We start from the raw sequence: 26,386 nt of genomic DNA, 5'->3' as shown, positions 1-26,386 counted from the left end.
CAGCCTGGGTACTTTGTGCATTTTGGTGACCTACTATTCTGAGTGATTGAAGATATGTAATAGACTTTACCTCCATTCCCTCCCAGCGCGCTCCCACAGTTGGCACTCCACCTCCCTTTCCCTTCAATAAAGCCAGACAAAGCAGGGTCTCTTTGGATTTTTTTTTTTTTTTTGTAAAACTTTCTTTTATTAAAAGAACAAGTGCTGTATACGAACTGCCCTTCGTACAAATAACATCCGTTATACAAAGATACAAGATCCGGGTTATGCACAATTCCAGGCTTGGAGGTGGCAGCGGGGGGCATTGCCTTTTGGGCTGAGGATATAAAGGTTTTAGAAAGAATGAAAAAGGAGCCCTGGGTTTGCAAACTGTGGCTTCCCCTCCCTGCTCCCCTAGGAAGGTCTGCTACATTGAGACAGGCTGGGATGGAAAAGGGTGGGGGTGGGAATCAGGGTTTGGGTCTCCAGTCTTGCCACCTAAGTCCCAAGTTGGGCTAGAGGAAGCAAAGGAAAATGAAGGCACCCCACAGTCCCCAACTTTTCAGTAGATCAAGTCAAAGTGGTAGGGAGCTAGACACTTTTAATCTCATTGATGTGATCAGGGTCCTGGGCCTCACCTTCTTCCAAATTTCTAATTGAAGTGACTTTAATCCCTCCAGGCACCTCTTCCCAGGAAAATAAGTTGGGATAAAGGAGAATTGGGAACAAGCTGCCTACCCCTAACTCTGGCCCACCACACACCAAGGAAGATTGCTGGAGCTGGCACAGGGGAGCCTATGCTTTTAAAAACTTGTTTGCAGTTCCAGTTTGGGAAAGGGAAGTGTGGAAGTTACCCTTTCTCAGAGCTGGCCCCTGGCTCTGGCTCCCCTCACTTGTCCAGTACTTCCCTACAACTCAGTACAGGAATGGCAGAGGTACACTCATCGGCCTCAAGGTAAGGGTACGTAGAGGCAGCAGTAGACCCTGGGGCCTGGGGAAAAACTCACACACAGGAAAAACTTAAAACAACAAAAACAACAACAACAAAACCTTTAAAGTGTCATTGTCAATGGAGAGGATCCATCAGCTCTGAGCTAAGACAGTCAGCGCTACATAGATATTCTCCCACCCTGGGCACAGCCCCACACTTACAACACACAGTGACAAACAGACAGCCACATGAAGGCGGTGCAGTGGGGCGGGAGAGTGGAGGACCAGGATGCCAGGGTCCTGAGGGCTGGTCCTGGCTCTGCCCGAGCCCCTACCCCTCCTAGGGTTGGAGGTATCACCTGTGAAGTGAGGAGCTGGCTAAATGACCCCTAAAGTCACATCCGTTCAAGCTGTGACACTCATGCACCCATTGTGACCTCAAGGGTAGACAGTGGCTCTGCAAACACACCCCACTCATACCTCTGAGGGTGATGATGTAGAAGCTCCACTCTCATGCATTTTTAAACTCTACTTCCACCCTGCAAACCACATCCTTCCCCTCCCCTAGACAGAGACCTACAAATCTGCATCCCTTCCCACTCCCCATTCAAATTTGTCCTGGAAAAAAGGACTGAGGCTAGAGAGGGTGAGGTCAGTACAGCCATCCCTCCACAGTGGGAGCCTGCTCCTTCCGGAAGATCCCCGGACCTTTCCTATTATAAATCTCCCTAAAAGATGGAAATGTACTACCTCTCTCAGCCCCTACACCCACCCCAAATTGAGGGAGACCACCAATCCATACCCAGCCTAGGTCTCGTCTTCAAATTCAACCTGGCTACCTGCTGCTGCACCTCAGCCTGGGGAAAGTTGGAAAACACAGACTCTTGGAGATGAGAACCCCAGACTCTCTTGGGTGCTAAGAGTGGGGAGGTCTTGGTTCCAGTGCACTAAATCATTTGGACCTCTCACTCTCCACCACAGCAGCCTTGGGCTGAGTGGATTTACTTCACATGCCATCCAGAACAGAAGCTGACTTAAGCTCTAAGTGGGTGGGCCTTGGGCAAGGGTGTGGGTGTGAATGAACAACTCTTCTAAGAATCTCTGAAGGTTATTTTTCTTTTCAGTGGTTTGGGGGCAGGGAGTTAGAGAGCTTAATAGATGAAGATGAATAAAATGCTGAATTCTATAATTTCTAACTGATATTTAGCATTAATAAAAAGTGAGTATTTCTGAGGTCATCACAACTGCCTCCCCCCTCCCCCCAAGCCCTTGCAAGTGCCTAAGAAATTGCCTCTGAAGGATTCCCACCCACCTCCCTCCATCATCTGCTCCCTAACATCTTACAAAGTCTTAACAGGAATATTAATATTATTTTCAGTATCAGAAAAAAACCAGTTGAGCAGCACAGGCAAAAATATATCTGCACTACGTTTCTGTCATTGCCAAAAATATACACATCTTCTTTTCTTTATTAAAAAAAAAAAAAAAACCAACAACAAAAACCAAACAGAAACACACACACAAAAAATCCACACATGCAAAGAGACTGACAAGACATGAGCATCAGGGAAAGCTGGAAATGCCTTCTCCTGGCTCCAACCCCAGTGCAACTGAAACACAGACACAGGCTTCAACCTCGCCCCTCTCCTGGCTGTCCCACCCGGCCCCTCTGCCTTCGCCACCAAAGGCTCTGGGCAGGTGAGGACCCTTTAAGGTGAGAATTTAAGTACTGCCCACTACAACCCGGGGGAAATAGCTGGTAGGCAAAAGGACAGTTGTTAGGTCAGCTTAAGCTTAAGTCTCCCCTGGTTGGTGGGGGTGGGGGTAGGGTTCTGCAGCGGGCTAGCTAATTCTGGGAGGTGGGGTCTTCACTAAAGAAAGTGGCACTTTACCTGCCCCCATGCCTTGTCCCCCAATCCCTGGGGCTCCCCTTGTGCCAGGGAAGTAGGATCAACTATCAGTGGGGGAAGGGGAGCTCTGAGGGGGCACTGAGACCATGTAGGGTCTGGGGGAGGGAAGGCAGGATATTACCCTGATTCAAAGCCCTCAGCCCCCAGTTAATCTCCAATATTGGAGTACCATTCTGGTTTTTGTTAACCATTCATGCCCCAGAAAGGGACCAAAGTTGGTGAGGTGGGGAGGGTGCAAACAAGAGCTGGGAGCTCCCCGCGCCCCCCATGAGCGCTACTCTTATCCCTGCCCTCAGCTGCTCCAGGTCCAGGGAGAAACAGGTAGACAGACACACACGCGCACACATGCACACACGCTCTCTGAGTCAGGCAGCTCCATCTCCCCACCCTCGGCACTCCTAAATCCAATAGTGCAAACAAGGGACAGGGAACCCAGGGAGCTGGGCCTCCTCCCCCTGGCCTCCCCCAACCCATCATTGCTCTGCCCCCCAGAGGCGGGGAGGCTTGGGCCAAGTTTGAGGCCATCTTGCCCCTTCCTCAGCCCCCTAGTCTGTGGGTTTTTACAAGCTCAGCTTGTGATCCTTTTTGGGGGGGCAGGGGAAGGGGACTGGCTAGAAATAATCCAAGGGATCCCTCCTGCCATCTGCTCGGGCTGGGAAGAAACTGCAGGTACAGTAGGGCCACCTCTTCTTCCATAACAGATTTCTGCAAAGGGGCAGGCCCAGGGCCTATTCCCCACTTCTTCCCACTCAAGTGCTGATCCATTTTATGTGGCGGGTACAACCAACCCCCCCACTTATGCCATGGCCCACTCTGCTCTCTGGGGGACCTCAAAACATTTGCTGAGAATAGGGGCTTCTAGGCGGACTTGGAGCCTGTCTTCCCTCTGAGCCCCTCACAAAGGGTTAGTGCAGAGGGGGAAGGGGGCCAGATGGAAGGAGCTCCCTTCTCGGTCTCAGTGCTCAGCACCAGAAGTGCTCCACACTCCCCAGGTCTCAAGCATGTGCTCTGGGCTGGGGCTCTCCAGTGTCTAGGTGCAGGTGCCTGCTCCAGGCTAGGACCCTTCAGGCCAGGACTGCCCCCTCCACTTAGGGTGGGGGGTCAGGAGGGCTGTGGGTAGATTTAGCCTTTTTCCTGGTTGGCTGAGGCTCCTTTGTCAGCAGTCTGGAAAGAAAGGAAGGGAAGCTCGGGGTTTGGAAGGTGACTGGTCCCAACACCTAGTTGAGAACAGCTCTCTAGGTCAAGAAAGCTCTTGTAGGATACGGCAAGGGAGCCCAGCTGAAGCTCCTGGCCTTGCATCTAGTGGGTGCACAGCAGGGTCAACCTGTTGAGTGGGGAGTTGCCCTGCACCAGGGTGCCTGGCTAAGTAGGCATGTGCCAGCCACGGTCATTATCCTGGGCTCTGGCTGTATGTCCCCGGAGGGAGGTGGGAGGGCCTTTTTGGAAATGGCTCACCCAGAGCATTATCCTTTTCTAATTGGTCTTTTTACTATTAGTCCATGCTCAGAGTGTATTGTTCTTGGATCTGCAGGAGGGTACCCACATGCCAACGGAGGCCCTGGGAAGTGAAGCAGGGTGCTTTGCTGACCTAGGGGTCACCTTCTTTTTCCTAATGATGATGCATCTAATGATGTACCTTCTGATGCTGTACTTCTGCCCATCCCAGAGAAGGAAGACAGGACAGCCCTGGACACCTTACTTACCCCTCCTTTGGGGCCACTGCCACTGCCGTCTGCCCCCGACAGGCTGAGGAAGGGGTTGGTCTGGGCAGTCAGGACTGGAGGGCCGCCTGCTGCTGCTACTGCCGCAGCCGCAGCTGCTGCGGCCATGAGACTTGTGTTGTTGCTGAGAGAGGGAGCCACCAGGGCTCCGGTGGGCAGCAGGGGTGGGGCAGATGCTGTGGGCAGCAGGCCAGGAGTGCCCGCAGACAGCAGTGGGGTGGAGCTTCCTGCCAGCAGGCTGGCCATGGGCAGCTGGGAGCCCCCAGCCATCTGTAGCCGCTGCAGCTCCCGCTTCTGCTGGATCTGCTGGATCATCTGGTAGACAACGGTCTGGTGTTCCTGCAAGTAGGCCAGACTGTTCATCAGCTTGTGGTCCCCGAGACCAGCTTGCCCTGCTTGGCCCGGGCTCCGTCCCATCACAGTGTATCCATGAGGCAAGAGACCTGGGATATAGTCAAGGTTCTCTTGTCTCTAAGTCCCCATTCTGGGTCTCAGTCTCCCCTCTGGACAACAAAGTGATTACACACCATCAGTGTTTGTCAGCTGGGGCACTACTTGCCAAGCACAGGGTGTTTAACACCCTTGGCCCCACCCGCCCACTAAATCAGTTCCTCAGTCTCTATGACAACCATAAATGCCTCAAGGGGTGGTATGACCTCAAGCTGAGAAATACTAATCTAGTTCAATAGTTTTCCGCTCCCTCTCTTCTGGTCCCCCCCCCCCCCTTTAAGTTTAATTTATTTTTGCTTTGAGTAGGCAAAGCATTTTCAGTGTTCCAAAAACCAAAACAGAGTATCAAGGTTTACCGTAGGAAATCTTGCTCCAACCCCTGTTTCCATCTGGCCCTGACAGATAACCAGTTGAACTAGTTTCTTGTATCTCTTTCTGATGTTTCTTTATGTGAAAATAATTGTGTTTTTTTTTTTCTATTTTTCCAACTCCCTCCTTTTTGAAGGGCACACAGATCCTTTTCTCCAAAGGAAATGTTAGCCAACCCACCATACAAGACAGACCAAAAAAGTTGAGGGGGTGTCACCTGCTCGGCCACCTCTCCACACAAACCCTGAAGATCCTTGAGGCTGGGATTGGAAATGCTCAGAAACTGAGGACTCACCACCCTCTAGATTTGCTTTCAGGATGTGGTGGGGCCACTATAGCATCCTTTCCCCAATGCCCATGGGGCCCTGAGAGCAACCCTTATCCCCTTTGTCCCATAGGGGATGCTCTTTAAGAGCTCAACCCCAGTATCACAGGTGTAACCTCAGCCCAGCCTGGGGCAGCCCTCCCTCCCCAGGCTGGCATAGACAGCCTGAGATGTGCCCTCCTGGAAGAACTAGGGATGGGAGGCGGCCTGGGAAGGGAGGGCATTACCGGGGTCAGTTGTGGGGAGGCAAGGAGCTGCTGGAGCTGGTGGAGCTGCTGCTCTTGCTGCTGCAGGAGATGTCTCTGCTGCTCCGTTAGGCTGAGGGAGGGGCACAAAACACAGACCATGGGAAGAGATAGGGAAACAATCTTCCCCACCCTCCCACAAGTTCCCAGACTCCCTCAGACCCAGGTGGAGAGAGGCAAGGATGTGTGATTTTAGAGAACTAAAGAGAAACAGACTGAGTTCAGAGAGTATAATGGGAGGGAGACAAGTTAGATGGAAAAACTTTCCCAGAAGGAAAACCTAGATTGGGGTACAAGAAATAAAAGACAATTTGTCCCTGGAAAGTTGCCATCCAGAGGGCACTTACATCTAGGGAGTACCTGGGGCCAAGAGGTGACTAGATTCTATACCCTGTAAGACCGGAGGATGTTTTTCCTTTTGGGGGTCTGTGGGTGTTGGGGGGAGTCCCTCCCAGAGCCGACCTCCCCATTCCCTTCCCCAGGCTGAGCTCTCCCTCACCTGTTTAGACAACCTGGCAGCTGCAGCGTAGGGGCCCCGCCAGCCTGGCTCAAGCCCGCAGGGTTGGGGGCAGCAGCCCCATTCAACCCCCCCAGGAGCCCATTGAGGGGCAGGGCCCCACTGCCCGCCAGCCCCCCCAACAGCCCCTCAGCCATGGGCATAGCCCCCAGCCCCGCTGCCCCAGGTGCCCGGCCCAGCCCGTTCTGTGGCTGAGGTGGGAGCGGGGCAGGGGCCCCAGGCAGGGCCAGGGGCAGGGTAGCAGGGCTCTGCTGGAGCAGGGGCAGCGGTGGGGGCGTGCTGTGGAAGGACAGCGACGAGCTGCTGCGGCTGGGGCAGCCTGAGTGTGGGTCCTGGGAAGGGAGGGGGGAAGGGAGGGGTCAGAAGGGCAGGGGGCCAGCATGACCTTTCTGGCCCCCGGCCCAGTACCCATCAGCATTCTTACAGAACACAGCCACCCCCAACTTACCCCCAGGCAGAGCTACCCAGGAGGAAGAAGCAAGGCTTAGGGATTAAGGCTAAGAATCCAAATCATATTCACAAATCATGTTTACAGACCACTTCCTGGGAGCCCAGCACTTCTTACATTCTTGCTTAATACTGAACATCAATGATAGTAGTGAGCACGTAGTAAACCAGACTCGAGGGGTCAATGCCTGACCTGCATTATCTCCTTATTCTCACTTTATAGGTGAAGTCATTGATCCTTAGACAGGCTAAATAACTCTGCAGACAGCCAGAGTGAAAGGTTCGGGTTCAAATCCTATGTCTACAATTCAATGGCTTGAGTGGTTTCTCTGCCTTAAATTACTCAATGTGGAAGTAACAGTAGTACCTATTTCATAAGTATCTATTCCAAAGTGAAGACTAAACAAACTAATGCTTTAAAAATCTTAGCACAGGACATGACAAAGGGCAAGTGTGCAATTAATGTTAGTTATTATGATGATTATTATTACCCAAGTCACACAGTTAACAAATGGCAGAGAAAATAAGAAACTAGTTTGATTTCAATAATAACCACAACATAACAATAGCAACTGCTATCCCAACCACCATCAATTATACAGGAATTCTTTTGTGTGAGGCAGGGTATTAAACCCTTCACAAATACTTCTCACGGAGGCCTTCCCTAACCATCTTATGTCTACAGGAGAATCCCACCCCCATTCTTCCTCACAGCCTCAAATTATTTCCATCTTAGCACTTTTTCTGGTTTGTAATTATTTTCTGGTTTGTTTTCTTGGAGCCTATCTTCAAGATGACTGCATCCATTTTGCTCACTGATTACTTAGCAAGTGCCTGGCACCAAGCAGACACCTTATAATTACTTATCTAATGAAGAAATGAACAGATCAGTCAACCTATTGCTCAATCACTTCATTGCCCAGCCTCCAAGAGCAGCAGGGTATAGAGGTGGGACCAGGAGAACCTTGCGGTCTCCCATCTCCTGCTCATCCCCAATGCCCCTCCCCGTGGTGCCCACCTCGGAAGACGTGGATAAGGAGTTGTCCAGGCCAAGACTGTTCTTCCCCGGGGGGCTCTTGCTGGTGCTCAAGGAATCGCTGCTGCCGGCTGAGGGAGGAGGATCAGAGAAGGATCAGAGAAGGTCAGGGGCTGAGGTCGAGGCTAGTTCCTACAGTTCTGCAGCGGCCTCCACTCCTGGGCTGGATGGGATTCCCTTACCTTGGGGAGGCAGGCCATAAGGCCCAGGGACAGGGCCGTTGGCGGCAGGCAAGACGGCAGGCAAGGCAGGGAAGGGCACAGAGAGCTGCACGTTGAGAATCTGCAACCTCTCCTTCTTGGCCGTCAGGCTCAGGATTTGCTCCTGAAGCCGCTGGTTTTCCTTCTGCAGCGCATGCAGCGCCTTCAGCATCTCCACGACTGCAGAGAAACGGGAGAGAACGCCGGAGCACTGAGGGCTGAGGGCGGGGCCAGAGGACCGGAGGCGGGGCTTGGAGGGGCGGGGGGGTGGCGGAGGACACCAAATGAGACCTAGAAGGCTCGGGCTTGAGAAGGATTCAGGTGAGTTGCGGAAGGCAGGACCCGGGGAGCCTGAGGTGTGAGGGCCAGGGGCGGGGCCTGAGCCTCAGTTTGAGGCCTTGTGATTGCAAGGGAAGGGGCGGTTAGAAGTTTGGGCTTAGTAAGGTATGAGACAGGAAGCTGTAAGAGTCAAAACGGGGTACAGAGGGGGAGGGGCTAGAAGTAGGACCTATCAGGGGTTAAAGGTGAGGCTGAGGTTGGCAAGAGTTAAGGCTGAGGCTGGGCCGAGAGGCAGAACCTTAAAGACTTTTGGGGACCTCGGGGAGAAGGGTGATTGAGTCTGGGGGTCCTGGGGCACGTCTTCCAGCCCTGCGCCACCCCGCCTCACTGTTGACGCCGGCCTCGCCATCTCCCTGCTTCTCTAGCAGCTGCTCCATGTTAGTCGTTCCTGGGGCTGCTGGGTCTAACTGGCTGCCCCCGCAAGGTGCGGACGTTGTTTGGTCGAAGAGTGCGGGGAGGCTACTGATGGGGGACCTGAGGTCAGAAGGGAAACAGGGCTCGGGCTTATTTCATACCCCAACTAGAGTCTCCCTCTCTTCCTCCTCCCCCCTCAGGGACTCCAGTCATCCCCTTCTGGACCCCTCCCTCTCCCAGCGGCTCCCGATTCTCCATCCTTCCTCCCCCAGTGTCCCTCCAGCCCCGCTCCCAGCTCCTCCCCCAAGTGGCTGCCCCCTCCCTCACATGGAAGACAGACTCTCCTGGGGGGAGGTCCCCCGACACCGGAAGCTGCAGTCCTCCAGGTCTGGCTCTTGGAAGGAGAAGGAGGGTAGGGGTCAGCGGGGGAGGGGTGCGGTCGGCCTCAAGGTGCCCGCCTGGGAAGTGGGTGCGGGATCTGGGACCTTACCATAGACCCCTTAGCCCCAGGATCTCCCAACCCCAGTCTGGCAATTATAGCTCCTAAGGCGCTAGGAGCTCTGGCTTGGAAACCCGCCCCGCCCCCGGGAGGTAAAGCCATGGATCTGGTCTCTTTCCCTTTCTCTAGGCAGAAAGGCTCCGGGCTGCCTGGCTACTTTTAGATCCACCTCCCAATTTCTTTCCGGGAAGCTTCAGTTACAGAAATTTGGGGTCTAGACAGTACTTGGTTGAATTTGGACCTCATACTTGGTCTGTGAACTTGGACTTGAAACTAACCTCTGAAGTGACTGTTACGAGAATTAAAATAAACTAATAAATATGAAGTGTTAAGCTGCATGCAGCAATCCCTTAATAATTGTAACTATTATAATATTTTGTATGACTTTTTATAAACTCACAAGTTAGACGGCAAAACCTTTGGTTGGGCCACATAACTCCGATTTGGGTTAAAGGGGGAAAAAAGTTACCTTACTCTTTAATTCTGGAATCAAATTTGGCCCCTTTAAGGCCTATTAAGACTGGCTGCCAGGAGGTAGACCACGCCCCCTAGCCGTCCGGGTGGTGTCTCTGCACCAATCAGCTCTCTGAGACTGGGTTGACTCTCCAGGGAGAGGGTGGAGTGCTTGTGACCCGCCCCTTTAACATTTAAATACCCAGAGAACTGGATGCCCAGCTGGCGAGATCTCTCTGCTGATCCTCAGGACTCTAAGAGGCCAGCGGGGAGCTATGCTGCAGGTGGTTAAGAGAAGTGGGCTTGAAGTCAGAGGACCAGAATTTGAGCTCTAGCTCTGCCTTTCCCTACTTCAACTGCTTTGAAGATTAATCTCTGCCTTTCTTCTGTGAAATGAACAGTAGCAATTCTTTCCTGCCCTGACCCAAGACCTCACCAGGTTTTAATATGAGAGTGTACCCTGGTTTGTTGTGTGTGGATTTTTTTTTTTTTTTTTTTGCAGGGTGGGCAATGACCAGAGGGAGGGGGCAGCCAGAAAGCCTTCCTATCCATTTTGGGGTGACATGCAAGTGTTGGGTGCCCCTTAGGCCTTTGAGAAGAAAGGGGAATGGGTTCAGAGGCTCACATACCTGTGTGGCTGCTCTCAGCTTGGGTGAGGAGGGGGTTAACGACACCCATGGGGGTTCCAAAGATGTGGGTAGAAGGGAGGCTAAAGGTGGAGCCAGCCAGAGAAAACACCTGAGGGAAAGGAGGTAGAGTCTAGCCTGGTGGTTATTCTTGGATCTAGGGCACAACTGTGTGTACCAGGTGGAGAGGACCAGGTGTGATGGGGAGGAGAAAGGACCAGAGAGAGGGAGAAGTTCTGGTGGTGATTAAGCCCATGGAGGTTTGGGGTCCTTGGCAGCCTGTCCCCCACCTGCCCAGGGTTGGAGGAGCCCAGGAGTAAGGCCTCACCTGAGTGGTGGAGATAGAAGCAGAGGAGGAGGGGAGGGTGCTGGTGAATGGGGAGCGGCTGAGGCGGGGCAAGGCAGAGGTCCCTGGGGGCCCCAGCAGGCTGGAGGAGAGGGGTGTGCTGCAAACAGCCCGCAGCATTCCGCCACCATGGGAGATGGGGTCCTTATTACTGGTATAGATGCCTAAAGGCACAAGAAGGACACAGAGGGAAGCATATAGTCACCAGTCCCCCAAGTCCCTCCTCCGTCAGGTGGCTGGGGCAGCCCCTCCCCAAGGAGAATGCTCACCCTGGATCTGGCCCCACATACCAGTCTAACCTTCTTGCACAGATGTCCCTTCTTGCCTGGGTGACATCTGCTTGACATGACTGCTTATTAGAGTGTCCTGCCAGGCCTGGGGAATTCCAATCTTTTCCAATATCCCAACCAAACCTTTCTAAGTCAAACCAACCATCTAACACAATCTCTCTCACTACAACTATGCAGAAGACAGGTAGCAGAGGAGGTGTCTTGGAGGTGACTGTCACCTCTATCCTTTGTCCTTAGGAACAGTTTCTATCACATTTCCTTCTAACTGCATGTTTATGCCTCTGTCCCATCACTAAGCTGGCAGGACCCTGAGTTGCCCTCCAACCCCAAGGGTCACTAACCTGCCCCTAGCAGGGGAGACTCCAAGCTCAGGCTGGGCAGGCTCCCAGAAGGCCCAAAGGCGCGGGAGGCCAGACCACCTAGGCCGGAGCTGACCAGGGAACCTCCGGAGAAGGGTGAGGCAGCAGTGGCGGTAAAGCCAGCCAGCTGGGCACCAGGCAGGGAGGGAACAGCTGGGCCCCCAGTGCCCTCTTTGTTCCGGCTGCCCTTGGGACGGCCTGGCCCATGTCGGCTCTTCTTGCTGGCTTTGTGCTTCTTCTCCTTCAGGCCTGTCTCAGAGGTCTCCTCAGCAGGCGCAGAGGCAGCGCTCAGTGTGGGCATCCGCTTGTGGGTGCCTGCTGAGGCCCCAGACCCCGAGACGTGGGGAGACTTATAGTCCCCAGGGGATGGGGCCCGGGCTCGTCCAGAGCTGGAGGTGGTGGTGGAAAAGCGCATGATGGGCCCAAAGCCAGAGAAGACCACCTTCTGCTCAAAGAGGTCAGCTTTGGGGGGCTCAGGGGCTGAGGGAGAGGGTGGGGCTGAAGGAGTGGGGGCTGTGGGCTTGGAGTACTTGTCCTCCTCTGGCTGCTCCAGCTTAGGGAAGGCAGAGAAGTCAGGGGAGCTCTGCAGGGATGAAACTGCACAGAGGGAAAACAGATTTACACCTGGACCCCAGATCCCTCACTCCCTCCCACTCCCAACGTGCACTAGGGGGAGGGCTCTGGTCAGGGGATAGGGATTCTTGGTTTCCTGTCTTAGTTCTGTTTCTGTCTCTGTGTCCTGGGATGAGTGACTCCCCACCCCTCCCCAAACTTTCCTGCCTATGATAAAGTGGAAGGAGAGTTCCAACTCAAGAGGGAAGGGGGGTTGAGGGGAGGGTTTGGAGAACAGTGACTTGGTGGGGATCTCCCACTATTAACCCGCATCAATTTAAGAAGCAAATGAGATGCAAATTAATATGCAAAGGCCCTCGCTAGAAAAGCTTAGGGCCAAAGGCTGTCCCACTCCCAGCCTCCTCCAGGAGGCTCACCTGCCCACACTCACCTGCAGGCTGGAAGGGCCCCCCAGAGGAGGAGGAAGAGGAGGAGGAAGAAGAGGAGGTGGAGGTGAAACTGTTCACACCTTTCCCACTGCTTAGCTTCTTCCCCTTGTGACTCAGGCTATGGCTGGAAGACTTTTTCCCCTTCGAGTCCCTGCTGCTCTCAGAGGTCTCTTGAGTGCTGGCCTCATGGTGGGAGGAGGAGGAAGCTGAGGAGGAGACCTGAGCGTGGGAGGGAAGAGAGAGGAGGGTTGAGGCCAGCAGCCTGGGTCTGGGCTCACCCCATCTTGGGAGTCCTGGGAGCACACAGAACCTGGGGCTTTACAGGGAGAGTTCAGAATTAGCTTCTGGAAGGACTTCTGGGCAGGAGATGGTGGGATGGGTAGCTGTGGAACTTCTGGGTATGAGAAGAGAGGAGCGCTCTGAACCTAATAAGCTGTCCATCCTTCGCCTCAGGCAGGAGAGAGATGAAAATGTCCCAGAGTCTGTACTGATGTACTCATCTGTTCACTCTTTCATTTATGAAATACTTAGCGGGGCGGGGGGCGGGCAGAGGGCGGCCCTCTAGTCATCACCACTTCCTCCCTGCTCACCCCGAGCTGTAGCCACTTGGCTGACACCCATTCCCTGGCTACTCTGTGCCCTTCCTAGATGATGTGAGCTTGCTTCCTTGAAAACTTCTCATAAACTTCTTCAAAATCCAGCTTGGAAGTCCCCTCTTTCATGAAGCCACCCTAAGACACCAAGAGTGAAACAAGTCACTCTGTACTCTTATTTCCAGGGCACCGTGTACCCACATCAGCCAAGTCAACAGTTGCTACACTGTACTGAAATATACTACCCCCATGTCTGAGGGCAGCAGGGTGGGGGGTTGGAGGAGCATGGGCTCTGGGGTTGGGCGGGTTGGGCAAGGAGCCTGGCAGACTCTGCCATTTACTGCTGTGTTATAGTGCATGGTCTCTCAACCTTGCTGAGCTTCAGTGTCCTCACAGGGCTAATTATGCCAATTTGGAGAGTTACAAGGAGCAAAGTGTCAGATACATAGTGTGTGGTCAATGATGATGATGATTCTGATGGCTGTGACTGCTATTAATATACTACAGAACCAGTGTCTGTGGTGGTTAGGCGTATAAGCCTTCGAGCCAGACTGCCTGGGTTCAAACCTTTACTCTAGCACTTACTAGCTGTACACTTTTGGGCAAATAATCTCTCTGCCTCAGTTTATTCATTTATTAAATAATGTTAATAAAATACCTACTTCACTGGACTATTTTGAGGATTAAATGAACTAATCACGGTGTACCACTTCTATCCCCCTGTTCAAGAAGAGAGCCTGTCAGGCGGAGAGTTAGGGCTTCATATCACTGCCAGGGATGGCGCTTTTCCTCCTGGTGGAAACCAGGTATTTAGTAAACATTTGCTAAACCCACAAATGCCAGAGGGAGGGTGGATGGGGGAATGACAGCCACCATGCCACTGCCTTCCCTGGGCAGAGCCCTTGTCTCCTCTTCCTCTTTGTTCTTTTAAACAGCTGGAGTTCTGAAGGGAGCCAGATGTGGTTCTGAGAGCAAGGGAGGAGAGAGGCTAGGGGGAGGGGTAGCTGAAATGATGGGGTGAGTAGAGGGGGAAAGGCAGAATGTTCTAAAATGTCCAAGGGGACACCCAGTCACTGGGAGAACTCCCAGATCTCTGGCCCTCTCTTTCCACTTGTCTGCAGGCCCCAGGGAAAGGTCAGAGGACAGAGATGACTAGCTTTTCCAGGTGAGTCCTGGAAAGCAGGGCGGGGAAAGGATTACTATAACCGTTGCCACAGCAACATCACCCTGGAAACCTGATACCTGAGCCTCCTGTTAAGATGCCCAGAGCTCTGCCAACCTTCTGAGGCACTGGAGGTGAATGGGGCAATAATGGCAACAGGAGGAAGCAGTTTCTCCAGGCCCTTGTTCTCCTTCCCTGGGAAGGGCTGGATGGAAGGAGGGGCAGAAAGGGCTGCTCTGGCTTGGATTAGTGACTCCCTGGCCTTGGCAGGGCCTGCCAGTTGCTTATCCATATGTTGTCCATTTCTGGAGACAAGCCTGACACATCATGCCCCTACTGGGAAGGTGGGATGAGTCGGAGGTTTAGGATGTTGTCAGGAGCCTACCCCCCCATGCTACCATGGGGTATACTATCAGCCCCAACAACCTGCATGGAGTAGGATTTTGGTTAGGCAACAGGCTCTGGTATCTTTCTGATGCAGGGGAGGGGTGAGAAGGAAGGGTCTTCTCCACCTATCTCTGGGAATGGGCCCCAGAAGCTTGGAGAACCAGACTGAGTACTGTACCCGCAGACAAGAGCTTAGTGCTGAGGCCCTGTGTCTGGACAGAGGCAGGTGTGAACACCTAGCAGCTAGCAGGCAGGGCGGTACCCTACCTCGCTCCTACCCTCCTGGTTGGTCAGTGATTGGTGGGCCCGAGGAGCACAGGCCCTCCTAGGCTACAAGAGGGGAGTAGAGGAGGTTGAAATGGGGAGCAGAGGCATATTAACTCTGAAGCTGAGGGGATACCCAGGTCCCTGGCTCACCCTGACCCCTCACACCTTGCCTCCCTCCCACTGCTGGGTGTGGGCAGGCAGCCATACCTTGTCAGCAGTGGGGACCACGGGCGGGGTGAGGATGCTGGGGGGTGACTCAGGCCGCTTCTTGTGCTTCTGTTTAAGGCGTTCCTTGTCCTTTCGACTCTGGGGAAGAAAAAGTGACCAGATATTGGTGTTGAGGGACATTTGGAGTAAAGGTAAACATGACATATTCATGTGGGTAGAGGACCCCTCTCAGAGATAGACTTTGTGGCCACCATCTCCACTAAGGAGGGACTGGGGGACTTCAGCTGGATAGGAGTGGGTCAGGCAGGTTCCTCTGAGAGCCAACAGCCCCTCCCCCTCATCCTCCCTGCCTGCTAAAAATAGCCTGTCCCATTATCACACCAGTGACACAGAGCACCACACACGTGAGTATGCACCTGCAAGGGTGTCCACCCGGGACACAGAGCTGTGCAGAGGGACAGGAGCCAGGTACACTGTGACATGTAGCATGAGGGGATGTAGGCATGTATGCTTACAAATTGGGCTGACACAAGGTTAGACTGTGGACATGTGTGTAAACATGCAGGGCCATGTGTTGGGGGCTTTGAGGACACTGTCTTTTCATGGGAAGGACACTGGAGGAACCAAAGTAACACGAAGAGCCCCAGGGAAGTCAGGCCCTCACCTCACTCACTATGACCCTCACATATCACTTCCTCAGCCCCCTCCCAGCCCTCAGTGGCCTCTGAGAAAAGAAGGGGGCAGCCCCCAAGAGCTTGGATGCACCTTGTGGTGGCTTCTTGAAAGAGGGGGGGTGGGTGTGTGTGTGTGTGTGTGTGTGTGTGTGTGGTGTGGGCAGGACAGCAGGAGGGAGATTTTTACCTTCTTCTGGCCCCTCTCATGGTGGGAAGGGTGTTTCTCCTGTTGGGTGGATGGCGAGGCTGACCGACTTCTCCGGCCAGTGATGAAGCCACTGCCACCTCCCCCTGTGCCTCCTCCTCCTCCTCCTCCTCCTCCTCCTCCTCCTGCTCCTCCACCTCCCCCACTGGTATGCCGAGAAGTCTTCTGGGAAAGAGAATTGAGAAGAACTGCCTGCCAAACTCTCCTCTCATTAGCTTAGGGAAAGGCTCCTGAAGGTCAAGTGATCCTGGGGGCCAGCCCCTCGCCCTGCCTGTCACTAAGAAGACTTTGAGTCTTTAACAATGCTCTGGGCAGTCCCCAGAGCTTCCCTAGCTGGCCTGCCCACTGCACAGATTTGACAACTGAGGCCCAGAAGATCCAGGGGTGTTTTGGTTGCAGCAAGGAAAGCTGGAGATAGGTCCTTACTCTCCACCCACCTCTTTCCGTGGTGCTCTCTTGGCCCATCTTAGGCAGCCTGAGCCATGGCTCACCTCTGCCTCCTTCCCTAAGGTAGAGAATGTGTGGGGGACCCTTGTGGGAGCCCCTGCTCCCCTGTATTCCACACCCCATCCTTCCCTCCAGATACTTTACTCCAGCCATCAGCCCTTCTCCCTTGTTTCTGCCCAAAAGGACCTGCTGCCCTTAAGAAGGAGGAAGTAAACATCCACAACAAAAACCCAAATGACCCTTGTGCTCTTGAGCTGCCTCTCGTCCCAGCCAGGGTCTGCTCCCTCCTTCCCTTTGCTGCCCGATCTGATGGCTTTGCCTGTCCCAGACTTGCAGCTGCTCGCTCCCTCTAAGGCCACCCACTACCTCCCAATTGCCAAACCCAAGGACTAATTTCAGACCTTGTGAGACCCAATCACTCCCTAGCAGTGGGCACTGCTCCTATCCTGCTGACTCTCCCCTTCATGGTTCCCTTCACACCTTGGCCCACCTTACCCTGGTGGGTACCTGGGGATTCCAGCCCCAGCCTTATATGCCTGGGGCCAGTACTACCGCCCTGACTCGTGGGGGGCAGGGGCAGGGCAGGCGGGGCGGGGCGGGTCTGACAGTCACCAGACTGAAACATTCCCACTTGGCGCCTCCTATAAACCAAACCAAGTTCCCTACCTTGTCCTAAGTCATCATCCAACCCTGAAACCAAGGTGACCATATGATTTATGATCCAAACCAGGACACAGTTGAAAATGAAAGGAGATAACTATTAATTACACCAGGCAACAGGCACAAACTGGTACTGTCTGGGGTAGAGCAAGGACAGAAGCCTGCTGCACCCCTGTTCACAGCACCCCAAGGTGCTCAAGCCCTATCCACTCAGCATCAAGACCCTGGATCCTATATGCTACCCTCAATTCCTCCCTCTCAGCCACCCCCACGCATGGGCAAGTCTACCTAGAAATGGTTCTAGAGGTCAGCCTTATCCCTCCGTCCCCCCCTTCTCACAGCTGTCTACCAGCCACCAGCCTCAGCTCTTTGGATCCAGCTTCGCAGCGCCTGCCCGAGTAATCTTCCTAAAAAACAAATCTGATCCTGTTACCCTCCCACTTACAAGCAGCCTTACGAGCCTTTGGTATTGGAGTGAGGTCCAAGTAAGTTCCTAGTCAGGCCACAGCCTACCTCTCCAGGATACCCCACAGCTTCTGGAACATGCAGCTCTTTCCACTAACATGACAATACCCCTCTCAATCCTCTCCTTGGGTCCCTGAAGCCTGGACAGAAGCGAGCTCAATTCTAGCCCTGTTTGAGCTTTTCTGCCTCATCTCCTGCCTTGACCCTACCAAACACCCTGTTCTGTGCTTGCAAATTTCTCTTCCTCCTCTCAGGACTTGGCCCGTGCCAGTACCTCTGCCTGGGATTCCTTTCTTTCTGTCTTTGCTTGGCAGGCTCCTGAGGAGCTTTCAAATCAGATTGTGTTTTGAATCTCATATACTCTGTTAGATAAGTTATATAACCTTGGTGGGTCTTATACTTATCTATAAGATGAAAAAATATAGTACACAGTACAGTTCTTAAGGTTCTTGGGAAGGTCGCACAAAATAACAAAGGTAAAGAGCTTAGTACAGAGGCTGGGGGACAGTTGTCTGTGCTCCACATATGTTGGCTCTTCTTGTTACTCCCTCCGTCAGCTTCCTATGCTGCCTCTTTCTTAAAGCCTCTCACTGTAACAGACAGGGTCTGAGCTCTGCTTTCTTGGGATGCACTGCTTGGTTCAGCTCTGATTCACATCTCTCAGGCTGTACTTCAATTTGTTCTTCATCCAGTGAAGAGCTCCTCAAGGGCAGAGACTGGGTTCCTTCCATCTCTGTCCTCTCAGCACTAGGCACCAGCTTGGCCCAGAGCCCACGCCCTCTAAGCCATGGCTGACAAACCCACTCACACCCTGGCAGATGAGACTCACCATCTTGCTGAAGTGGTATTTGCAGTAGCCGCAGTACTTGACATTGTCGACCTCCAGCACTTCTTCCTCACACAGCAAGCCTGCCATTTGGGCACTAACCAAGAGAGGCTAAACTGAGAAGGGTGTGGCCACAAACCAGATCAGTCTCCTTCCTTTTCTCCTCTCCGACCCTGGCTGGGGCAAAGCCAAGACCATCCAAGGAAAGCACCACGGATAGCAGCTAGGATGAACTCATTTGGCTGTCATCCATGGCAAACATCAGAAGGAGTTGGTACAGCTATCCTGGAATCCCAGAGAACCCTAGAGGGGAAAGTGTGGGGGCAGGCAGGGGTCTTACCAGGTGACATGGAAAGCTTGTCGACATCCATGGCGGTTACAGGTCATGCAGGCTCCCGAGGCTGCCTTGCTCTCCCGGCCCTGCTCCTCACAGATGTAACAGGTCTGCAGGACACAGAGCAATCATCTCCTCCTCCCTCCTACCCTAAGGGACCCTTCAGTTCCATTCTCTCCCCATGATCCTAGGTCAGTGCTATCCAATAGAACTTTCTGTGATGATGGAAATGGTACTGCACTGTCTGACGTAGTAGCCATGAACCACAGGGGCTACTGAACCCTTGAAATGTGGCTGAGGAACTGAATTTTAAATAATAATTAATTAATTTACATAGCCGTATGTGGCAAGTGGCCACCATGATGGATAGCACAGTCCTTGGATGGTGGGCCCTATAAGGTCAGGGACCATGTCTACCTCGCTCACTGATGAACCTATTCTCACCTCTGGCCCTTTATGCATGTTCTTCCTTCTGCCTGGAACCTGAAACCCTACCCTCCTCAAGACTGGCTCCTTCTTAACCTCCAGGTCTTAGCCTAAATGTCTCTTTCCTTGACCACTTTCTTTAAAGGAAGCCCCTTATGAGGTATTCTTTATTTCAATATCTTGTTTTCTTCACAGCACTCACCGCAAACTGTATTTACTTTATTTCCTTGTTTATTAATATTTAGAGTCTTCTCACACAAGAGTGTGCGTTCCATAGGGAAGGTAGCACATCTCTCTCGAGCAATACTGAACACCAGGTGCCTGGTGGTACCTTACCCCAGATTTTGCACATAATAGGCACTCAGTAAAATGTGTTCGGTGCATGAACAAACAAACTGCTTGCTAAGGTCTACCCTCTGGCAGTACTTGAATTCCAGAACATGAGCATGAGTCTGTCAGTCAGTAGAAGGTGCCTACTCTCTTCTTGAGTTCCTTGAAAGTGTCGGCTGGACACAAATTACACTGGATGAAGAGAAAGGTGGAGGGACCCAGCTAGGGAGGGGGCTAGTATGGGCACAGCAGGGGCCGCTGACCTTGTTGAAGCGATCATGAGGCACATACTGCAGCACGATGGGCTCCATGGTGAGCACGTTGGCAAACTGCACCTCAGGGATGTAGAGGGCACACACCACATGGGCCCAACCTGGGGCAGTGTGGGGCCGGCCTCAGCTGCGATGGCAAGCCTGAGACCCTGACCCCTCACAGCCCCACTGCAGACAGGCCCCTCCTCCATGGCTTTCCCATCAATTCCAGTGCCAGCTAGGAAAGGGAAACAGCCCTCCACCCCGCTCCTGAACTTCCCAGACCCTGCTCAGGGGCCTTGCTGACCTCAACAGATGAGCTCTGGAGCTCAGGGACCCCTCACCTCCATTGTCAGTCCTCTTCAATGCCCCGTCTTTGTGTGGGCACAGCTCACACCTCTGCCAATGCAAGGGGGCACAGGGATTGAGGGGGCCTTTCCAAAGGGGGGTGGGGGATCTGCTGAGCTGGCCCCCTCCCCCCAGAACATTCAAAGGGCCCCAGGAGGAAATGATAAGCTGTCTATGGGGGAATGGGTGGGGGTATAGAGGAAACAAAATGGGCCATGAGTTGGTAATTGTTGAAGATGGGTGCTGGGGACATCAGGTTCATTACAGTATTCTACTTTTATACAGGTTGGAAACTTCATATTAAAAGTTCAAACAAACAAGCAAACAAAAGTAAAAGGCCCTGTGCCTGAGGTGGGGCAGAGGGAGGGATGAGCTGAGGAAGAGATGGGGTTGGTGATAGGTATGCATGAAACAGGAAGTTCTGTGTGACAGACAGTCCCACCCTAGCCTCCACAGTACCTTAGCTTAACCAGGGGAAATGTTCAGGTGTATGGGTGGGAGGGGGGAGGGGAGCCTCAAACTCACCACCCTGGCTGCTCGCTCCTGAGATTCACATTTCCGGCAGAACCAGGGTCCTGTTGGCACCTGGACGATGCCATAGCAAGCTGGGGGTCGGGGAGGAGAGTCACAGGAGCAAATCTGTCAGCAGTGGCTTTTCCCAGAGTAACTGGGGGGTGGGGGTGTGTGACTCTAAAAGACTAGAGCCAGTTCCAGCAGGGGGGTTTGCTTCCCTGTCTGGGGGTCACTCATTAGCCAACAAGACCACTAAGAATACCCAACAGCACACAGCCAACCTTCAAGCACTCCAAACAGAGGTGGGAAGTCTGAGTCCTTGACCTTAAACTCTAGAAGATCCTCCCCCATGCCCTTTCTGGACCTGTTTCCCAGCTCCTGCCATAGATCACCCGGAATGGAGAAAACCAGAGGGACAACATTTACAATAGTCAAACACGTTTTTGTTGTTATTGGGGGGGGGGGCATTTCTTAAAGGGACAGTAGTGAAGAGGCAGAGAAGCTGGGGGTCCAGAGACCTTATCTTCTGCTTCTAACTGTAATAGGTACAGGTCTAAGGTCAAGGCTGAGGGCAGGTGCAGTGCAGGTAACCTATAGCCGAGTGGCGGGAAGAGTCTACAGCGACATCATTAAGGGCTATCCCAGGAAGGGGGGGGGGGGCGCAGCTGGCTGTGCCAAGCAGGCGGGAGATGCCAGCCTGCGCCCTCAGCAAGATTCCTCAAGGAGTTAACTCCCGAACCATGTGCTGCTGGGGGAAACTCCAAACCTCCCTCTTCTGGATTCTGGCCCCCGGTACAATCTCTCTTCTATCCGCTCTCTTTCCCGGAGGATTTTAGGAGTCCTCTCTCCCCCGGGACCCTTCTCCTCCCTTCCCAATTCCGCTCCTCCCAGTATCCGGAAGCGGGAGGGGGAATGACTCCCCCTTGACCTCTCCCTCCGAGAGCCGGGACCAAAATAACCGGTCAGGAGGGGGACGCCTCGAAGGTAAACATTACCCTAGCAGCCCCGACACTGGCGGTGTGGTGCGCGGAGAGTACACTCATTGCCCCCTAGACTGTCCCCAAACTCCCTCAACTTGGGGTGGGGGGCGCGGGACTGGAACAATAGGCAAGAAAACAATGCCTGACCCGGTCCTCCAGGACTGGGAAGGGGGAGACCCCCGACACCTCCCTTTCCTTCAGGTGGGGTGGGGGAGGGGCGCCCAAGCCCAGCGAGGTCTCCGGAGGGCGCGGCCCCCCGGCGCCTTGCGCGCGCCGCCCCCGCGGTCCCGCCGCCCCCCGCGGGCCACCCCCGGTACCTTGGTGGACAGCCACGCTGCACGCGTGCCCATCGCAGTAGACCAGCGGGTTCTCGGCCCAGCCCCTCTCGTCCGAACATACGCAGCAGCCTCCTACCATCTCCTTCATACTCCCATGAGCTCCCTCCGGGGCTGGGGCGGGGGCCCGGCCGGCGGGGGTCGGGGGTCAGGGGGGGAGGGAGGGAGCGGGGGGCAGCGCGCCTCCTCGCTCCCTCCTCCTCCTCCGCCGCCGCCGCCGCCGCCGCTTCTTTTCTTTGCCTCCTCCTTCCTCCTCCTCGGCGTCCTCCTCCTCCTCCTCCTCGCTCGCTCTGTCTGGCCGCCCCCCCCGCCGTGCTCTCGCCCTCATGCCCCGACGGCCCCCCCCCCCCAACAATGAGACCCGCGCGCCGGACTCGCTCCCTCCGCACCGCGCGCCTAGCTACCAGGGTAGCCCGGCCGCCGCGCAGCCCGGGCCCGGCGGGGGAGGCGCCGAGTGGCACATCGCGGGCGCCCGCCCCGCGCCGCCCGCTCACGCGCCGCCTCCCCGGCCCCCCTGCCCGGCCGCGGCAGCCATGGCCGCGCGCCTCCGCTTGCTCGCTCCCGGCCCGCCCGCCGCCGGGTAAAGTCTTAGGTTCAGGGAACAAAGCCTGGCTTGGTAGGGAGCTTTTCCCTCGCTCGTTCTCTCTCTTGGCGCTGATTTTTCCCTCTTTTTCTTTCTGTGGTTCGCGGTTGGCGCTCCCGAGCTCTCCCTCTGCCTACCCTTCTGTCTTGGCCCCGGGTCTCCGAATCTCAAGCCCCCTCCGCCCAGGTCTTCGTCTTGAGTGTTATTATTGGAAAGGAAACTTGAAAGTGGGGAGTAGGGGAAGGGGTGCTAGAAAAGACAGGAGCAACGTGGGTCTCTCGCCCTCGGTGTCTGGGGGGGCTCTTTAGATGGCCGCTCGTGGGCTCGTTCCTCGGAGGCCCTTCGGGAAGGTGGTTACTCACACGCAGACATTTGTTTATTCAACAAGTATTTATTGAATGCTTACTATGTGCAGCTGCTGGATAGAGCAATGAACAAAACAGGTATTCCTGCCCTCGGGGAGCTTCCGGTCCCGTTCACAGACGCACCCAGCATACATACACACGCACGCACAGAGACTCATAATTTACAGGCACACCGAGGCGCCCAGACACACAAACTCACTCCCAGCCTCATCCATCCAGCCACACCACCTGTACCTCTCAGGGAGACACAAACCCCAGGTCCACATGCGAGCTTAGAGACCTACACTATTTAGAGACCCATGACTACGGAAGTGCTCACAAACAAGTTACACTTGACCTCTAGGCACGCGTACAGACATACAACATAAACACACACAGCAATCCAAAAGATTAAAGTCCCTGAAATTGGGTCTGGAAAGAAGTGAGGATGTCAGCCCGAAGGCTTTATTCCCCAAAACTAGTGTGGGCAAGGGGTACAAAACCTGACCCCCGCCCCCTCCCCGCTACTTCCTAAAAAGAGGTGGACGCCCGCAGGGACTAAAGGTCACACTCCCTCAGTAGGAGGTGGGGTGGTGGAGGGGAAAAGGCAGCCTTGGGGGCATCAGCTACACTTCAAAGACCTCGCGGCCGGAACGCTTCCTGCGGGGGAGGGGCAGACGGAGAGGAAAGGAGAAGACCCGCAGGGGACTGAGGGTGGAGGAGGCTGCCCCCTCTTCGTCGCACTGCCCCCCTGGCTGACTCTTCCGCCGGGACCGCCTCCTTTTCTCCAGCACCTGTTCAACCGGAACATCAAGGGGCCCGGGCCCGTCGCCACCTCCCTTTGCGTCTATTTAGTACCTTTCATCCGGGAAGGGGGGTTGAATCCTCGCCCAAGAGGGGGGAGTAGGGCGGAGGAGAACTTGTCCTTGACCTGGTCCGTGGCGTCAGGGATTTACTCCCTTAATCCCGGCAAGGCTGGAGTTTGGGGAGATCCGAGAAGCTGAGTTCTGGGCTGTAGCTCCCACCTCCCCTTGCTTGTGCAGGGACTCGAGAATCTCGGAGGGCTGCCAGGATGAAGAGGCTCTATCTAAACGGCGGGGGCCGGGGAAAGGCCTGTCTGCCGCTTCCGTGTGTTGAGGGAGCCAAGAGCCAGGGGATTGTCGGGGGCGGCTCCGAAGGTTCGGATCCCTGAGAGGATTGCCACGCGCGAGTATTATGGTCCGCTTTGTGAACTTCGCTCATACGAAAAGTTAACACGACACAGACTAGAAGTCTTGCTTAGGAATTTCTAACGAATTACTTTTACTGACAAGAATAAAACTTAAAGAAAAATGCAAAAAATGTCAGCCCTAGCCATGCGCCAGTTTCGGAATATTTGAATATTTGCTTTCGGACTGACTGCGGCCGAGGTGGTCGCAGTTTCGGGTTTCGCCAGACGTGGGTCACTCGAAGGCCCATCAGTCCCTGCGTCCAGGGCTGGGCGACCTGGTGACTCGGACCGAGGAGTCTTTGTCTTGGGTCTTCACCCGGTGCGGGTCCACTGCCGAAAACCTGTGAGATGAACTCGCGATAATACTTTTGCATTTAGCAAGTGTATCAGAAACATTGTTTTGTTTAATCCTCCCACAACCTTTTGGGGTGGGTTTAATATCCCCATTTTATAAATGGAGCAACTAAGGTTCCAGCGGAAGAAATGACTTGCCCAAAGTCACAGCTGGAAAAAGGCAGAGCGGGGATTTGAACTCTGCCTATCCTTCGCTAAGGCTCGAGCTCCTCCACCACTTGTTCGACGAATGCCTATGTTGAACGGGGTTGTGCACTCGCCCGTTGCGAAAAGCTCCTTTCCAAGGTTTTGGGAAACCCGGTGCCCCGCGAGCTAAGCTGGATTCGCTGCGAGTACTCCCAGGGCTGAGCTGTCAAACTCATTCTCCATCTTCCAATATTTTTTGATCACCTACTATGTGCCTATTCTCCCCCCCCCCCACGATCAAAAGCGGGACTAGGCCAACAAGTGGTTCAGGTTCATCATGGTCTGTCTCCTTGGCGTAACTTAGCGCTGATTTGGGGTGTCACGCTGATCCTGGGTGTGCAGTTTTCAGCGACTGTCTTCACTTATCAGAGGCTCTCTTAAAAGGGGCATTAACTCTCTCTGGCCGGAGCTGTAGGGAAGATTTAACGAAAATCCTTTTGTAAAACGCTAAGACACACAGTAGGCTCTCAATCCCGGCTCGTCCCGTCTCCGCCCCTCTAAGCATGCCAGGGCAGCACGTTCCCGCTCCCGCTTCCCGCCTCCGGCTTCCTCGCCAGTCTCCCGCGTCCCGCGGCTAAGGGACTGAGGCAGAGAGGACCAAACAGAAAATTATTTCCGCTCACTCGGCCCGCCCCGCCCCGCCCCGCCCGTCCCCGGAGCCAGAAGGGGATTGTGGGGCCGCCGCGGCCGCCGCGGAGCCGAGCAGGGCGGAAGCGCGCGTGGCGCTGCTGCTCGGGCCCGACCGCGCCGGCCCCCACACCCCTTGGCCCGGGACTGCGGGCTGTGGTCTGGGCGGTTCCGGGGCCCGAGGTGGCTGCCGCGGGGCGCACTTCAACGAAGCCCGGCCCGCTGGTTCTCAGAAGCGAGCGGGGAAAGCTCTAGGGTGTTGAGGTTTCGCTTCTGTTAGCTGGCCGGGCGCTTGGTTTCGCAGGTCCCAGGGACCGGGGACGCACCCTCCCATTTGAAAGCCCCGGGCTCCGGGAAAGGACTGCGCCGGCGCCGGCGCCCGCGGGTTTGCGTTTCGCTTGCGTCTCGTTAGCATACTGATTTCTTCCCCGAAAGCAAAGCTTCTGACCTTGGGGATGTCCAGAGAGGTTACGTTACTTTCCCGAACTAACCCAGTCAGTAAAAGGCTTCAGGTGTTTTACCTGCTTGGTGGGAGACCCTGGCATGGACAAATAGAAAGGGGGCGCTAGAGTCAGAAAGACCTCGGTTCGAGATTCAGCCTCGTCACTTACTGGCTTTGACCATGGGTTAGTAATGCCTTATCGGGGACCCTCAGTTTCCACACCTCAGAATGTAGACGGTAGTACCAATTTCAGGGTTGATGTGAGTAACGGCGTGGGGAAGGGTGGAAGGGTGATTTCCCCATCAAAGGTTATGACTCGTGGTGGGGGTGCGAGGGTGGGTGTATTGGTTCTTTCCTAAGTCAGACGTCCTGTTCAGGAGGGATGGAAGCTCGATTTAATGAGGAACTGGTGGGAGTATGGGGATTCCCCAGTCGTTATGATTATTGTAAATAGTGACTCTGCATGAGTGGGATTTTTTCTCGCTCTACAAGAAGAACAGTACTTAGTACCAAACCCTGCCTCTGCCATTAGCTAGCAGTGTGACAGAGTCTCGCTGCCTTGTTTCCAATCTGTAAAATGGGGATAATGGGATTCCCTCCTCCAATCTACAGGGCTTTGGCAACTCCAACCAGCAAAGGTGCCAGCAGACACCATAAGAAATGTGAGCCTAGGTAGTCACTTTGCCCATGTTAAGGCAGAAGGGACTCCCTTTAGGAAGTTAAGATGAGTAGGAAGGGAAGAGTTTCATGGGATGAAGTAGCCATCTACACAAACTTTTTCCAGAGCTACCCGGAATCAAGTCCCAGCCCTGTCCCTAGCCAGCTGTGTGACCTTGGGCAAAGTATGGGATTGGTTAGAGTGGGGGTGGGGAG

At 54.4% G+C, this 26,386-nt stretch overlaps 1 protein-coding gene across 8 annotated transcripts; it reads right to left on the bottom strand.

Annotated features, from left to right (window-relative positions):
* Nucleotides 1-151: 151 nt before the first annotated feature.
* MLLT6 (MLLT6, PHD finger containing) lies at nt 152-21,932 on the bottom strand. Of its 8 annotated transcripts, none has more exons than XM_016164753.2 (20): nt 21,750-21,932; nt 20,465-20,544; nt 19,936-19,990; nt 19,604-19,713; nt 18,591-18,694; nt 18,254-18,347; nt 15,835-16,017; nt 15,013-15,111; nt 12,399-12,615; nt 11,378-11,992; nt 10,729-10,910; nt 10,404-10,512; nt 9,150-9,216; nt 8,797-8,942; nt 8,112-8,309; nt 7,912-8,000; nt 6,429-6,778; nt 5,912-6,002; nt 4,523-4,879; nt 152-3,983 (listed from the first exon to the last, which is right to left on the bottom strand). In XM_016164753.2, exons 1-20 carry the CDS (start codon nt 21,856-21,858, stop codon nt 3,942-3,944), a joined length of 3,297 nt encoding a protein of 1,098 aa, XP_016020239.1. In that variant the 5' UTR covers nt 21,859-21,932; the 3' UTR covers nt 152-3,941. The 8 variants fall into 8 exon arrangements, with proteins under 8 accessions (XP_016020239.1, XP_016020242.1, XP_016020240.1 ...); XM_016164756.2 differs by having other exon boundaries at nt 12,477-12,615; XM_016164754.2 differs by having other exon boundaries at nt 15,835-16,014.
* Nucleotides 21,933-26,386: the final 4,454 nt, after the last annotated feature.

The sequence above is a fragment of the Rousettus aegyptiacus genome, unplaced genomic scaffold (assembly GCF_014176215.1).
Source record: "Rousettus aegyptiacus isolate mRouAeg1 unplaced genomic scaffold, mRouAeg1.p scaffold_m13_p_6, whole genome shotgun sequence".
Classification (NCBI taxonomy): Eukaryota; Metazoa; Chordata; class Mammalia; order Chiroptera; family Pteropodidae; genus Rousettus; species Rousettus aegyptiacus.
Note: the sequence above shows the minus strand (reverse complement) of the source record. Positions and strands in the feature narration are given on the sequence as shown.

Excerpts from the sequence above, each read along its gene's own strand:
- MLLT6 (XM_016164753.2), bottom strand. The coding sequence starts at position 21,858 with ATGAAGGAGATGGTAGGAGGCTGCTGCGTATGTTCGGACGAGAGGGGC. Across the intron at positions 18,695-19,603 it reads CTCATGATCGCTTCAACAAG|ACCTGTTACATCTGTGAGGA; the intron begins GTCAGCGGCCCC and ends TGTGTCCTGCAG. Across the intron at positions 8,310-8,796 it reads TGGCGAGGCCGGCGTCAACA|TCGTGGAGATGCTGAAGGCG; the intron begins GTGAGGCGGGGT and ends GTTTCTCTGCAG.